This window comes from Scardinius erythrophthalmus, assembly GCF_964197995.2.
Source record: "Scardinius erythrophthalmus genome assembly, chromosome: 6".
NCBI lineage: Eukaryota > Metazoa > Chordata > Actinopteri > Cypriniformes > Leuciscidae > Scardinius > Scardinius erythrophthalmus.
The window spans coordinates 23564510-23579184 of NC_138226.1; the positions used below are offsets into that span (position 1 = coordinate 23564510).

The following is a 14675-nucleotide window of genomic DNA, read 5'->3' on the forward strand; positions in this document are numbered from 1 at the left end:
GGTACTTTATTAGCCCAGACTATGTTAAAATGTGAGGTATAGCCAATAGCTCAATATGTATTTATCATGGATGGATTATAGGCCTATTCGTAGCACTTTATATGAAAATCAAGGTGTATACATATTCACACAGATCAAATTCATGATTTTCATGATGTTAGCAGGGAACTGTTAGGCCTACAGTATGTGTGAGCAGTACAGTGACATATTAGCTCATGCTCAACACCCTTAATCATATTCAAAACACCAACTAGACGCGTCACTTCCATTCATGTGCACATGACTCCACCTGCTGGAATATCAGAGGAAATTACATTTGCCATTTATTTGTTTGGTCAATAGGGCAATATGCCCGTACAAAATGTACCATAGTAAACAAAGCTTCTGCAAAAATATCAAAGCTACTACTAATTTTGTTACTGATGTGCAAATTTAAATACATTAGTTTGGTCTTTTCAGTAATGCATTTATTGGCTACATTACAGATTACGTCATCAAAACCGCGACAGCGACGGCAGTTTGTGTTCATAGTGAAAGTGAAGCCGGTGAGTAAATGAAATAAACCGCTGTCATAAGAAGATGGAAAGAGTTTTGTGTGAAACACATGGTGAGTACCGTACACGTTTATCAGTGTAACGTTAAAGATTATTGTTGAACAGTTTTACTCTGTAAGCTGTACGTGTTCACAAGTTGAAGCTCCAGACAACGATGCATGGATACGAATAATACAAAAAATGTATTTAGAAAAAAAATTCTAATTCTTTGTGTTATTCAGGCAGTATATGTTTGTTGAAGACTGGTGTAAAGGAAGGACCGAATAAAGGCAAAAGTTTCTATGTTTGCACTGCGCGTGATGCAACGCCCTGCAACTTTTCACTGCCCACAGAGTGTGTACACACCTTTATGCATTATAATAATGTCAGCATCATTTTATTTCCCCTATATCCATGGACACATTCACATGGGAATTATTTATCATGTGTATGGGTCAGTATGTTGCCCTGCTTTGAGGATATCATGTATGTTCTTCAGGATCCCCCCATCTCACTGCCTTCAGCATGAAGACTCCATGGTTGAACTTCAAACACTAATTTACAGTGAAAAACAGGACAAATACAAGTAAGGGTTATGCTTTATACCTATCTACTGTCTACCTACTGTGAGACTGAAAATTTTAAGTGTTGGGGAGGACAAATCCAGTAGAAACAAATATGAACAATGAAGAACTTGGTTTGGTCAATTGAGAGGAAACATCAATGACTAATTAAAATAGTTATTGAAATCTTATGCAAACTCATTTGGTGTTATTTCTACAATTCTGATAATTCTATAAATGTTCCATACAAGGAGTGCTGTTCCACTACATGAATGTGGTTACTTGGAGATAAAAGAGACTCTCCTTAATTCATAGGCAAATTTTATAGGTTTGTCTAGTCATAAATCCAAGACAACTCTTCTCTGAACATCTATGACACCAACTGAACACATGGAGACTCGTTCTTTTGTTTTTCAAATCTCCCAAAAATATTTGTAATATAGCATTGAAAGGAAGAGAGGGAAGGATTATGAATCCATACCATTAATACTTGATGTCTTTCATAATCAGGTTGTTTTATCGCTGTATGCTTGGAAAAACTGAGGGACAGAAGTGGTGTGGGTGTGTTCCGTGGAGAGAGGTGACTGTGTCCACAATATAGGCTACTGTATTATTAAATCAGTATGAATATATTTCTTACCACAATTCAGTTGTTTTACAACCTTCTTGCAGAAAGACCCTGAGAGACGGACTGATTTGTCAGACAAAGATCTTCAATCCTCCAGCCTCACTCCAGTCAGGAACCCTTTCAAAGTCAAGACAAAACAAGACAAATCTTCAGAACACAGGAGGGATCCAGATCTTGAGAGTAAACATGTGAACGGTGAAGATCATGGCAGTGCTAAAAAGAAAGAAGGCCGCTTCAAGACAACAGAGATGGAAGGGAATAATAAGAATGGCTCGGTTGGTCAAAGTGTCTTGGACAGAGAGGGGAAAGACTCTGGAGGTTCAGAGTCCTGGAGGAACAAGAAGCTTCCCGCTGGGATGAGGATAAAGAAGAGAGTGTCTGATGATGAGAGACCGAAGAGCACAGCTGAGGACGAGACGTGCCCTGAGAGTCCAAACTCCGTGAAGGAAAGTGTTCAAGGATCGTGTGAATCTGAGACCGGCGTCAAAGTCCCGCAGGAGCAGAGGCCTACAAAAAAAACAGGCAGCTCTCCACAAAGCCCTTCAAAAAGCTCATCTGGACGTGATAAGAAACCTTCAGTAGAGAATAAAACAAAGGATGACTGCTCAAACAAGCAAAGCACTTCTAATTCAAAATCAGTTACAGATAAAACTCAAAGCCTGGAGAGCAAGAGCCAGTCACCTGCATGCTCCACATTACGGGATGTGCCAGTTTCTGAAAAGCCCTCAGCACTCAATGTTCAGAATACAGTACCAAACCAGAGTCAGGAGAAGGACCAGAAGGGCATAGCGCGGTTTGGTGAGTGGAGTGATGAGGATGATGATGTGCAGCTGGTGTCGGTACAGCCTCCCACCCAGCAGAGTGCTCCGGCTCCAGCTGCACCTGTTCAGAAAACACTCACCTCTTACCCTGGTTTCCAGCCTGCCTCTAAAGTCCAGGCTCAGTCTGAGGACCTCCACATCCATCTCGCAGCCCAGCTTAAGCAGAAGAAGGTTACTCGCTCTTTATTGCTTTTTTTTCTTAAGTACAGTTAGTATTCTGTGATAGTTACAATAATAGTGATATAATTTACATTCGATTTAACTTATGTTGCTTAACACTCACTTTTTATCCCTTTATCGGTGTTCCATCTTTTCTCAGGCCACTCTTTCGGTGGTGAATGTATCTGCTCTGCCAGATAAAGGAGAGCGTTTGAAGAGTCAGGTGAAGGAGCTGGAAGAGGCCCTGGAGTCTCTGAGCTTGACCACAGCTTCTCTGTCTGGTAAAACTGATGCTATTCATATGAGACTTGAATATGCCTCTGCTATAATGAGCATGGTTTTTATTTATATTTAAATTTATTTTGGTATTTTTTAGGGGTGGGATGCACTACCGTTCCAAAGTTTGGGGTCAGTAATAAATAAACAAAAAGAAATTGTAACTTTTATTCAGCAAGAATGCATTAAATGAATCAAAAGTGACAGTAAAGACATTTTTCCCTTGTTTCACAGACCAGGCTTAAGCTAGTCCCAGACTAAAATGCATGTTCGAACTGTTTCAACTGAAAGAAACTTGCACTGACAAATCTTAAAATGTCAGTGCAATTGTTTTGTCTCAAGATGCACACCAGTTATTTTTTAAGACATGTTTATAAAAGTTACTTAAATGCCCTAATTGAACTAAGGCCTAATCCTAGCTAAGCCCTGTCTGTGAAACCAGGCCTGAATGTTACAAAAGATTTCTGTTTCAAATAAGTTCCTTTTGATCTTTCTATTCAACCAAGAAACCTGAAAAAAAATGTATAACAGTTTCCTCAAAAATATTAAGCTGCAACTGTTTTCAACATTGATAATTATAATAAATGTTTCTTAAACACCAAATCAGCATATTAGAATGATTTCTGAAGGATCATGTGACACTAAAGACTGGAGTAATGATGCTGAAAATTCAGCTTTGCCATCACATCAACATTACATAAAATATATTAAAATAGAAAACAGTTATTTTAAATAATACTACTACTTACAATATTACTGCTTTTACTGTATTTTTTACTTTAAAAATGCAGCCTTAGTGACCATGAGTAACTTCTTTCAAAAACATTTAAAAAATCTTACAGACCTCCAACTTTAAACGGAAGTGTAAATGTGAGGGTGAATCAACTGTCCCAATATGATAATAAATGAAAAAGCCTCAATATAGGAATGACATTTTTGAAACCCTGATAAAAAAAATTTGAAAAGTGATTTAGCATAATCTTTTTATTATTATTTCTTAAACAAAAAATATATTTTACCAAAACTGATTTACAGCGTTTTTTCAATATTTGAAAAAAATGTTTGCCTTCGCAAAATCATGTGTTATAACTAACATGCAGGGGGGTACTCGATCTCAAGAGAACTTGATCTTGACCTTTCTATACATACTCATTGACTCCTTCTATTACATCAGCCATAAGGTAGTCCATATTTGACCTGTTGAATATATTTCTGGCCAAAGGGTATTACCTTTTTTTCTTTATAACAACTAAAGATTAGTTTATGTTGTAAAATATAATTTTTATGCATTTATAATAATTTAGCTTTATAAACTTAATACTCTCATACTGTGGAAAAATGGTTGAAATATAAATGAATTCATCTTACTATTTAAATGTAGAGTCTCAAGATAAAGACAGCGCAGAGGCAGAACATAAGCCCACACACAGCCTGTCCAATCCATTCAGTCGTCCTGGAGGCACCATCCTCCTCCCCACAGCTCCTGCTCCCATGCTGAAGGAATCATCTGGTGCCTCGCTGGGCCTGAACCTGAGCCAAGGCTACTCCCAGATGTATGGAGGTATAGCGTTTAATCTCATTCTTCTCTTACAAATTGGTGTGTTCTGTGCCCATTTCATTAGTAAGTGTATTGATGTTCTGATTTGGCCGGTTGTCTCTACAGTGAATCCTCAGAGCCAGGCTTTCTATGGTGGCAGGATGACTGAGAACAGACTGCTGGCTGTCCGCAATGCCACCACTGAGGTCATCGACCATCTGCACGACTCACTGGAGTCCTGCCCTACAGAAGACACAGAGGTACAGGATCCCAAAGGAATCAAGGTAAGTCAGTTCAGACTATAACATTGGCACAATTATTTTCATAATTTTTTTTTGAATTGTAGCAGATATGCACTTATGTAGATATAAAACTTACATTGTTTCTCTTTGGAGGAAACCAAATCAAAGTATTGATGATCTTGTACGTGAATTACCTTAGTAACTATGAGTATATATTTTAAATAAAAGATAGTGAGAGTTTGAAACGTGAAATTAGTTTCTAATTTTTTGTGCAATAGTTGGAATGGTTAAATAATGCTGTTAGAGCAAGATGGTATATGAAAGTCACTTCACATCATTTACACCATCTTACTAACTAAATCAGCATTATTTAACCATGACTTTGTCACGATGATCTTCACAAGGTGGAGCTGTTGCCTCATCAGAGGAAAGCTTTGGCCTGGCTGCTGTGGAGAGAGACACAGAAACCCTGCGGAGGAATTTTGGGTAATACTTATAAGAATTATAAGAATGGTTAATGTTTCAATTTAACATGTATTTTAGTGTATTTTTATTTTATTCATTCAGCCAGTCATTACTGGAAAATAAGCCCTGAAAAGATGATCAGGATCCCAATGTGATGCGGAAGGATTTTGCATCATACTGTCAGAGTTTTGCAACATTACATTATTCATTAATTTCATTTCTTTTATTTATAAAGCATTTTACTACAGCACATGTAGACCCAAATTCTACAAACACGTACTAACACAAAAAATACAATAAAATATTAAACATAAAACAAGATGAACCATCTATGGCAGGGTTCACCAATCTCGGTCCTGGAGGGCCGCTGTCCTGCAGAGTTTAGCTCCAACCCCAATTAAACACACCTGAACCAGCTAATCAAGGTCTCCCTAGGCATACTAGAAACTTTCAAACAGGTGTGTTGGAGCTGGTTGGAGCTAAACTCTGCAGGGACAGCGGCCCTCCAGGACCGAGATTGGTGAACCCTGATCTATGGTATCAGTTAAAGGGATGGTTCACCCAAAAAATAAATATTCTCTCATCATTATTCTTCAGATAAACAAAACAAACAAAAAATTAGGAAAACAATCAATTTCTGTGAATCCATGTAATGCCACTGAATGGCTTCTTGCTTATATGACGCTTAAAAAAACCACACACATCGATCATGACAGTAATCCAGATGACCTCAGTGGATGAATCAGTGTTTTCTGAAGCAAAATGATAGGCGTGTGTAAGAACAGTAATTTGACTTGATTTATATCTTAACTTGAACTATAAATCAATGCTTCCAGTCATACGAGTGATCACGAGAGGGACTGAAGAAAGAAAGGCATATACATCAGGGATGGCATGAGGAGTAAATGAAGAGAGAATTTTCATTTTTGGGTGAACTATCCCTTTAAAAACACACACACACACACACACACACACACACACACACACACACACACACACACACACACACACACACACACACACACTAGTCCTACTTCTTAAAAAAAATAATAATAATTTGTTTACACAAACTTTAAAACTATTGACAGATGCAAGCCTCAGACCCACAATGGAAAAAAACTTTGGATCAAGTTTTAAATACATCTGTGAAATAATAAGTTTGTTGATGTCAGCGATCTAGACTAGGCGAAGAGTAATGAGCTCAGAAACAAATGCAGGAGCCATTCCATGCACTGCTCTGAAAACACACAGCAGGACCTTGTATTTTATCCTGCGCTCAACCAGCAGCCACCCGAGTGAGGCCAAAATAGGAGAGATATGATTACTCATAACTAACTGCAAACGTGAAATAGAGGCCTGGTAGGACCCCACATAAAGAATTGTACAGTACAAACATAACCCCCAGATTGCTTACTTGATCGTGAAGATAGCAGCATATACATATTATATGTAAAATAAATGAGTGGAAATGGTCACTAAATATTGATTTTAGTAAAAAAAAAAAAAAAAACAACAACATGATTATGTGAAAATAAAAGTACTGCTTATATGAGAAATGCAACAACAAAAGCTATGTAGCAAAAGGGTTGCCTGAGTTTTAGTGGTATTTGATCATGGAGTGATGCGATTGACCAGTAACAAACCAGTATTCTGGAGAGCTGAGCAATAATCTATCATAATGCAGGAAAACTCTTGAAGCCTAATATTAAACTACAGCCAGTTCTGTTTACAGTCACATTAGTAAAGACACATTTTCACCATGAAATCAAGTCATTTAATTTCCATTGTTCTCAGAGGTAGGAGTAAATATGATTTTTCTTTTCCAATTTGCTTCAGTAGCACAATAATATATCCATGACAATGTTTCCATAACTTTCTCAAAGTGGCAAAAAAATAGAAATGTGAATTATATCAGTCAGAAAAGAGAGAGAATTTACTGTCACTCCCTCAGCTTTTTTGTATTTTAACAAATTATAGTGGTACAAATGTACATCAATTAAAAAGATTTAGATTTATGATGCTAATAATTGTGGAAATGTCAACACAGTCTGTGAAAAGGTTTCATTGAACTTGTTAATGTTATTATTAATATTATTATTTTTTTTCTCAAGCTGATGACATGGGCCTGGGAAAGACCCTCACAATGATCTCCCTCATTCTGTCTCAGAAGAAGAAGGATGAAAAACTGGAGGAATGGATTTCTAAAAATGGTATCCATCAATGATTAATAGCTCAAACCCTTAGATGTTCAATTTGTCTGTGTGTGATTTTGTGTGTGTGTGTGTGTGTGTGTGTGTGTGTGTTTTATTTGATTTGTGCTTTCTGCCATGCCTGCTATTCTCAAAGCTGTTGTATCCTCTAACAGATGCAGAATTATATGTATCATAATTACAGATTCCACAATAGTGGCTTCTCAGGGGACGTTGATCATCTGTCCTGCTTCTCTGGTGCATCACTGGAAGAACGAGATTGACAAGCGTGTAAAGAGTAGTCGCCTCAGTGTGTATTTGTACCATGGCCCCAACCGACAGAGGAGTTCAAGCATGTAGGCCACGCACTTACATACACACCAGCAGCAGAAGGATCATATACACACATATCTGTGAAGCATTTAGTGAATCATACATATTGCATGTTGAAACTCACATGCATATACATTCAGTAGTGCCAAAAATGACTTGGACACTTTTAAAATTGCTATTACATTAAATACAAAATATCAAACCATGTGACAATTATTTACTCAATAGATCCACAAAATGCACAGTTGTTGAAGTCTGCTCCACTCAGGTTTTTACTACATTTATTTAAAAATAAGTCCCACTGGGTCATTGGTATTGGTTATTTGATTTTTATTTTTTTTAAACAACTTTTATACATTTTTAAGTGTCCAAATACTTGTTTGGTCACTGTGCAATCAGCCTCAATCAGCTCTCATAAGTTCTATTTTCTGTTGTCCTTTTTTGTCTCACTTTTTGCTTTTGCTCGTCCTTTATCTTAATCTCTCTTCCTGTCTTGCTGTTCTGTGTCTCCACCAGCCTTGCTGAGCATGATGTCGTGGTCACTACGTACAGTCTGGTCTCTAAGGAGATCCCTGTGCAGAAGGAGGATGCGGATAAGCCCTCTCGGGACTCTGATCATGTGGTATGAATAGAGACCACAACATTTAAATGATTCATTAGATTGGCTGAGATGCTTGAGGGCCTGGACCTGTTAGTTTTGTTGTACCAGTACCAAAAGTTGCTTTAAGTAGCTATTTCTTCTGGTTGTAGGCCTCAGACCTGCCGCCTCTTTTACGTGTTGCCTGGGCACGTGTGATTCTCGATGAGGCTCACAACATTAAGAACCCTAAGGTCCAGACGTCCATGGCGGTGTGTAAGCTGCGGGCTCGATCCCGCTGGGCTGTCACTGGAACCCCTATTCAGAACAACCTGCTGGATATGTATTCACTGCTCAAGTACGATCAGTTTTGGCTCTTTCTTGCTACATTTCGAGACATATCCCAGGACTTTGTTCAGACAAGCAGCAAAAATATTTAGGCATAAAGTGGCAAAAAAAAAAAAAGAATGATTGAATAAATGAGGCATTTGAATGATAGACATTGACTATGAAGTAAATAGAGAATTAGTGAACGATTTTGGGCAGAGCATGACTTATACCTTAGTCATAATCTCTGTCTGTCAGAACCAGACTGTGAGCCATCCAGCTCTTTAACCTTATCCGAACACAACAAGAGTGAATTAAAAACACAATTATCTCCTGGTTTCAAATGGAGATAAATTGTGTATATGTTGTATATTTGTACATAAAGGGATAGTTATATGTACATAAAAGAAAAGAGCATGCCCAGAGGCTGCATATACATATTATACTTGTTAAATAAATCAGTGGAAATGGTCACTAAATATTTATTTTTTTATTATGTGAAAATAAAAAATACAGCTGATATGAGAAAAACACAACTACCAAAGCTATGTAGCAAAATGGTTGCCTTTTGGGGTTGCCTGGGGTGAGTTTTAGTGGTATTTGATCATGGAGTGATGCGATCGACCAATAACAAACCAGTATTCTGGAGAGCTGAGGAATAATCTATCATAATGCAGGAAAACTCTCGAAATATAATATTAACTAGAGCTAGTTCAGTTTACAGTCTGCGTAAAGACAATTTTTCACCATGAAATTAAGTCTGTGGACCATTCTCACATTTCCATGGTTCTCAGAGGTAGGAGTAAATATGATTTTTCTTTTCCCATTTGCTCCAATAGCACAATAAAATATCCATGACAATGTTATCATAACTTTCTCAAAGTGGCAAAAAAATCAAATAAAAAAAATAATAGAAATATTATTTATATCAGTCAGAAAAGAGAGAGAATTTACTATCACTCCCTCAGCATTTTTGCATTTTAACACCAATGTAATGTATAACACAAACGATAGTGTAACAAATGTGTACATATATAAAAAAAAAGTTAATTAATTATATAAAATATGAAACATTGCTAGATTTATGATGTTAATAACTGTGGAAATGTCATCACAGTCTATGAAAAGGTTTCATTGAACTTGTTAATATTATTATTATTATTATTTTTATTTATTTCTTTTGTTAAGTTGATGACATGGGCCTGGGAAAGACCCTCACAATGAAATGTATAGCTTGTGTCTCCCAAAAAAACAAACACATTCCAAAAAATCAGATTTTATCAGATGGCAAACAACATATTCAAAAGCCTTTTTTTTCTGCTCAAAATGGTTATGAATCAGATATGCCAAACATATTTTTTTTTTCGCCTTATGCCTACACATTTTTGATCCAGGGTCACATAAATGCATGAACATTTTAAACATTCAATTAAACCTGACATCAACATGCGTTTTGTATCATTCCAATCTATCTCTTGTATGATCAGAGAGAAATCCGATCTCACTTACCTTCACAAAATGAAAGTCATCACTTGCATATTAAATAAGTTAATTGTTAACTGAAACATTTAATTTCTCATGTTCTATTTCTTTATAAACCCCTCAGTAAACGATGGGATTGGAAGTCAAGAAAAGAGGAGAACGTTTGTGAAATTCTCTCTTTGGGAGAGAAATGAGAGAAACAAGATCAAACAAGTGTTATCCAGTGAAATAATTTCGTAAATAATCTGATATTGTTGATTCAGTCGAGTGAATAAGAGCTGAGCATCTGTTGGCCAAGATTCTGCAGCACAGTGATTGAACGATTCAGTCCGTCATAGAGATGTATAATGTGGCAGACTACTTTAACTGCTGTTGTTTTTGCACATGCTGTGCAGGTTTCTGAGATGCTCTCCTTTTGATGAGTTTAAGCTGTGGAAGTCTCAAGTGGATAATGGCTCAAAGAGAGGAGGAGAGAGACTGAACATCCTCACCAGAGCACTGCTGCTTCGCAGGACCAAAGACCAGCTGGACTCTTCTGGAAAACCACTGGTACACACACACAATGTGTAGTTTTCATAGTCTTAAAATTAATATCAACCTCAGGCTTTGAAAAGCTTTATTAGGGACATTTTAAATTGTGGTTTCCTTACCTGAAAATGAATAAAATCCTAAAATGTCTTGGAAATTTCTATAGTGAGCATACTTTTTTTTCCCAGTTATGCTCAGACTATTTCATCAACTAGAAATTGTTCTTTCTGAGTGTAATCTTAAGTGATCCGTTATCACAAATGACAAAAAAAGATTATGCAGATTTATTGGTTACCTGAAGGAATCTTGTAACGTTTGTGCCTCTGTTCCAGGTTTCTCTGCCTGATCGGACCTGCGAGGTTCACAGGTTGAAGCTGTCTGAAGATGAGCAGGCTGTATATGATGTTGTGTTTGCACAATCCAGGTATACCATGTCACTGAACCCCAGTTTTTATGCATTATTCAGTACATTTCTTGACATTTTGCGTGCATGGTGTCTCATATGGACATTAGCTTGTCTTTTTCCTCCCCAGGTCCACACTTCAAAACTATCTTAAAAGACATGAAGGAGGAAACACTAAAAAGGCAGACAATAGTAATCCTTTTGAGAAAGGCAAGCAGTCTCTATCATAACATGCTCTTAGTTAAGGACTGAGTGTTTATTCTGTTGTAAGTCTTACGTTTTCAGTCTTGTACACATGAGTGGTCATGGAGAGGTGTGTATGCACACAGTTAATACAATGGGAAAAAAACAAAGGCACTTTGTCTAATTTATCTTCTCTTTTCATATTTGTATCGTGATGGACAATAGAAACTGTTTTAAGCATATTTATTGGCATTATTATAGTTTCCCTGTAATGATTGTGCTTGTGTCTCAGTTGCACGGGAGTTTGGGATGTCTCAGCAGGACTCGCTGTCTTCCTCCCAGCAGCCTCAGGCCTCCAGCACCATCCACATCCTGTCACTGCTGCTGCGTCTCAGGCAGTGTTGCTGCCACCTGTCTCTGCTCAAGAAGGTGATGTTCCCTCACTGTCTCACACTCACTTAATACTCTTGTTCACATACTGATGTGTGTTTTTCCAGACTCTAGATCAGACAGAGCTGCAGGGGGATGGTGTTGCTCTGTCTCTAGAAGAGCAGCTGTGTGCTCTGTCTCTCTCTGAGCCCTCAGACTCTGACCCGAAAGACACCGTCTCTCTCAATGGCACTCGATTCTCCTCTGAGCTCTTCCAGGACACTCGTGAAAGCACTAAGGTGAACATCCTCTGCCGTACCCTGCTGTGTCTGATGTATCTGCAGTATATGAGCTTCTATTATACTTTATTATGAAAATATTTATACATTTTTTTTATTTATTTCAGATTTCAGCCATTCTGACAGAATTAAAAGAAATTAGAAAGAAAGATCAAAAAAGGTATGTCAACTGCACTTTCAGGTTAAATGGCAGTGCTGTTGGTACCTGGCTAAATATTTCTTACCATCCATTATAAATATTTTTGACAATTTAATTAGTTTTTTCTTTGCATATTTGTAACACAGATCATTGTGTCAAATTCACACAAGTCGCCATGTCTTGATAAAACTGCATAAAAAATTAAGAAACTGTATTTTATGCAGGTTTTTATTTAAGGAATTATTGTTTTTGTATGTAAAAAAACATTTGTTTGTTTTAGTAATGGAAAATTATGTAGTAAATATACATTTGGACACGTAAAAATGTATGAATGGGTAAATAGTTTGTTCTGCTGTGTATGCAAGCCAGCATAACAACAGTCCTTTGTACACTAAACATAAAATTGGCATTTATTTATTTAAATGATGGGAAACTGAATATTTCACAATCTAGAGGGTCAGGTAATTTGACTTTTACTTGCATTTGGTACTTGATGAGCGTTCATTTTGGATTGGCAGTGTGATCGTGTCTCAGTGGACCAGCATGCTGCACATTGTTGCTGTTCACTTGAAGAAAATGGGTCTGACGTTTGCGGTAATCGATGGCACCGTCAATCCCAAACGCAGAATGGACCTAGTGGAGGAGTTCAACACTAACCCTAAAGGACCACAGGCATGTGATCACATTGAGAGGGTTTAATATTGAGAGGGTTTAATAAGACAAACATTTATTTGATGACTGCTGGTGTACTCAGTTGCTGTGTCCATTGAAATGAAGAAGCCTTCTGCTCATTGCAGGTGATGCTGGTGTCTCTGTGTGCTGGAGGTGTGGGGATCAATCTGATTGGAGGGAATCATCTGTTCCTCATCGACATGCATTGGTGAGCCACTTCATAAGTCCTCAAATTTTTAACGATGCTTAATGTCAATTTTTACATTAAAAATAGATCACGTGAATACCTCCAACTGCTTGTTTGAATTCTTGAATATTGGGAGGTCAGTCGGTTATTACCAAATAAAATCAACATTAAAACACAAACACAACTGCAAGTTGGTATGCTCTGAAGAGACTAGATGGACATGTAAATCAACTGGGCTTTCCTTCACAGGAACCCAGCACTAGAGGACCAGGCCTGTGATCGGATCTATAGGGTGGGACAATGCCGGGATGTTACAATTCACAGGTGAGAGGTTGATGTTGCTTTTGTTCAGTAATAAACATTTGAAATTACACAGTAATATTGCAATTAGTAGTTTTCTGTCGTGCGAGCACATCCGCTCGCAAGCAGCTGATGGAAATCTGCACAACAGTGACATGTAGCCTGACTTTTTGATTTACAGTTCATCTTTCAGCAACATGTAACACCATCAACTACAGGTCAGGGGCAGAAAATGGTTTATAAGGCATAGCCTAGCATTTAAAAAAATAAATGGACCAATGTGTTGCTTTTGTTTGGCTGTGCAGATTTTTTTTTTGAGTTAACTGAATAGTTATGCACCTTAAGATTGAATTAAACTCTCTTTCAAATATTTGACTTCACTAATCTTGTAAAATGATACTTGCTTTGAGGGCACTCATCGTATCTACCAATCAGACTGCTGCATCCTGACAGACAGATATTACATAGAAGCCAGATAATCAGATCAGAACTGCCAGTTTTCTGACAATCGGTCAGTGAATAGCGTCCATGAGTGTGCTCCCTGAGGCTTAACTATATATATATTATGTCTTACGTTTACAGTCATTTTACAATTCTAAAAACTTACTTTACACCGTATATTATCTGTTCGTGGATAGTGCCATGTGGTTCCATCTACCCACAGGTTTGTGTGTGAAGGTACAGTGGAAGACAAGATCTCTTCACTACAGGAGAAGAAGAAGGAGTTGGCTCAGAAAGTCTTGTCTGGAACTGGATCCTCATTCACTAAACTGTCTCTGGCAGATCTCAGGGTCATCTTTGGTGTATGATGTGTGTTTTATTTCAGAAAGTAAATTAATCTAACATCATTTTATCTACTTTATCTACTATCTGTTTTTGTCATGAAAGCAAAGACTTTATATTCAAATGCTGCATGTTTAAATTGAATAAATTTAAGGAATGTCACTAGGTAATTGTCTGTCTTTTTTAATTGTTCCTCAGCTGTAATATAAAAGGTCTAAAGCATATGAAATACGAGATTTGATTTAAGAAACAGTGACTCCCCATAAAAGGTTAAAGGCACCTATTGGTGTTCAATTATTTGTTTCTATTATATATTATTTTATGTCTATAAATTATATTGTATATGTGTCAATTTTATTTATCTATATTTAGGTGTATAATTCTATGTACGTATATGTGTATGTTCTCTAAATGACAGTATGTCTCATTTTCTGGATCGCTGTGGAACAGTGGGATAAGCTACAGTACTGGCTGCTTGTTGTTTTAACATCACAGACTAACACAGTAGTACACATTACTAGATGTTATCAGTTAATTCTCTAATTTATCTATGTTCAGTTATCCTCAGTGTGTGCGCATTTGTAGGCATGTAATGTTTTTATGTTTAGGTTATCATGAATTGGCACTGTCCCTGACAAAAGTTATTTCATTTGTAAAGCCTACGCAGAGTACCCTAGGCA

At 37.2% G+C, this 14675-nt stretch overlaps 1 protein-coding gene across 3 annotated transcripts; it reads left to right on the forward strand.

The window, feature by feature from the left end:
* The first annotated feature begins 299 nt into the window (after positions 1 to 299).
* ttf2 (transcription termination factor, RNA polymerase II) lies at positions 300 to 14163 on the forward strand. 3 transcript variants are annotated; one of them, XM_081368493.1, is made up of 23 exons: positions 300 to 607; positions 776 to 887; positions 1033 to 1119; positions 1607 to 1676; positions 1769 to 2716; positions 2865 to 2985; positions 4362 to 4541; positions 4644 to 4801; positions 5164 to 5245; positions 7336 to 7434; positions 7619 to 7769; positions 8263 to 8368; positions 8497 to 8681; positions 10528 to 10681; positions 10993 to 11084; positions 11194 to 11273; positions 11539 to 11675; positions 11744 to 11914; positions 12022 to 12074; positions 12572 to 12725; positions 12851 to 12933; positions 13162 to 13236; positions 13877 to 14163. In XM_081368493.1, exons 1-23 carry the CDS (start codon positions 580 to 582, stop codon positions 14019 to 14021), a joined length of 3471 nt encoding a protein of 1156 aa, XP_081224619.1. In that variant the 5' UTR covers positions 300 to 579; the 3' UTR covers positions 14022 to 14163. The 3 variants fall into 3 exon arrangements, with proteins under 3 accessions (XP_081224619.1, XP_081224620.1, XP_081224621.1); XM_081368494.1 differs by having other exon boundaries at positions 477 to 607; positions 13394 to 14159; XM_081368495.1 differs by lacking the exon at positions 1607 to 1676 and having other exon boundaries at positions 528 to 607.
* Positions 14164 to 14675: the final 512 nt, after the last annotated feature.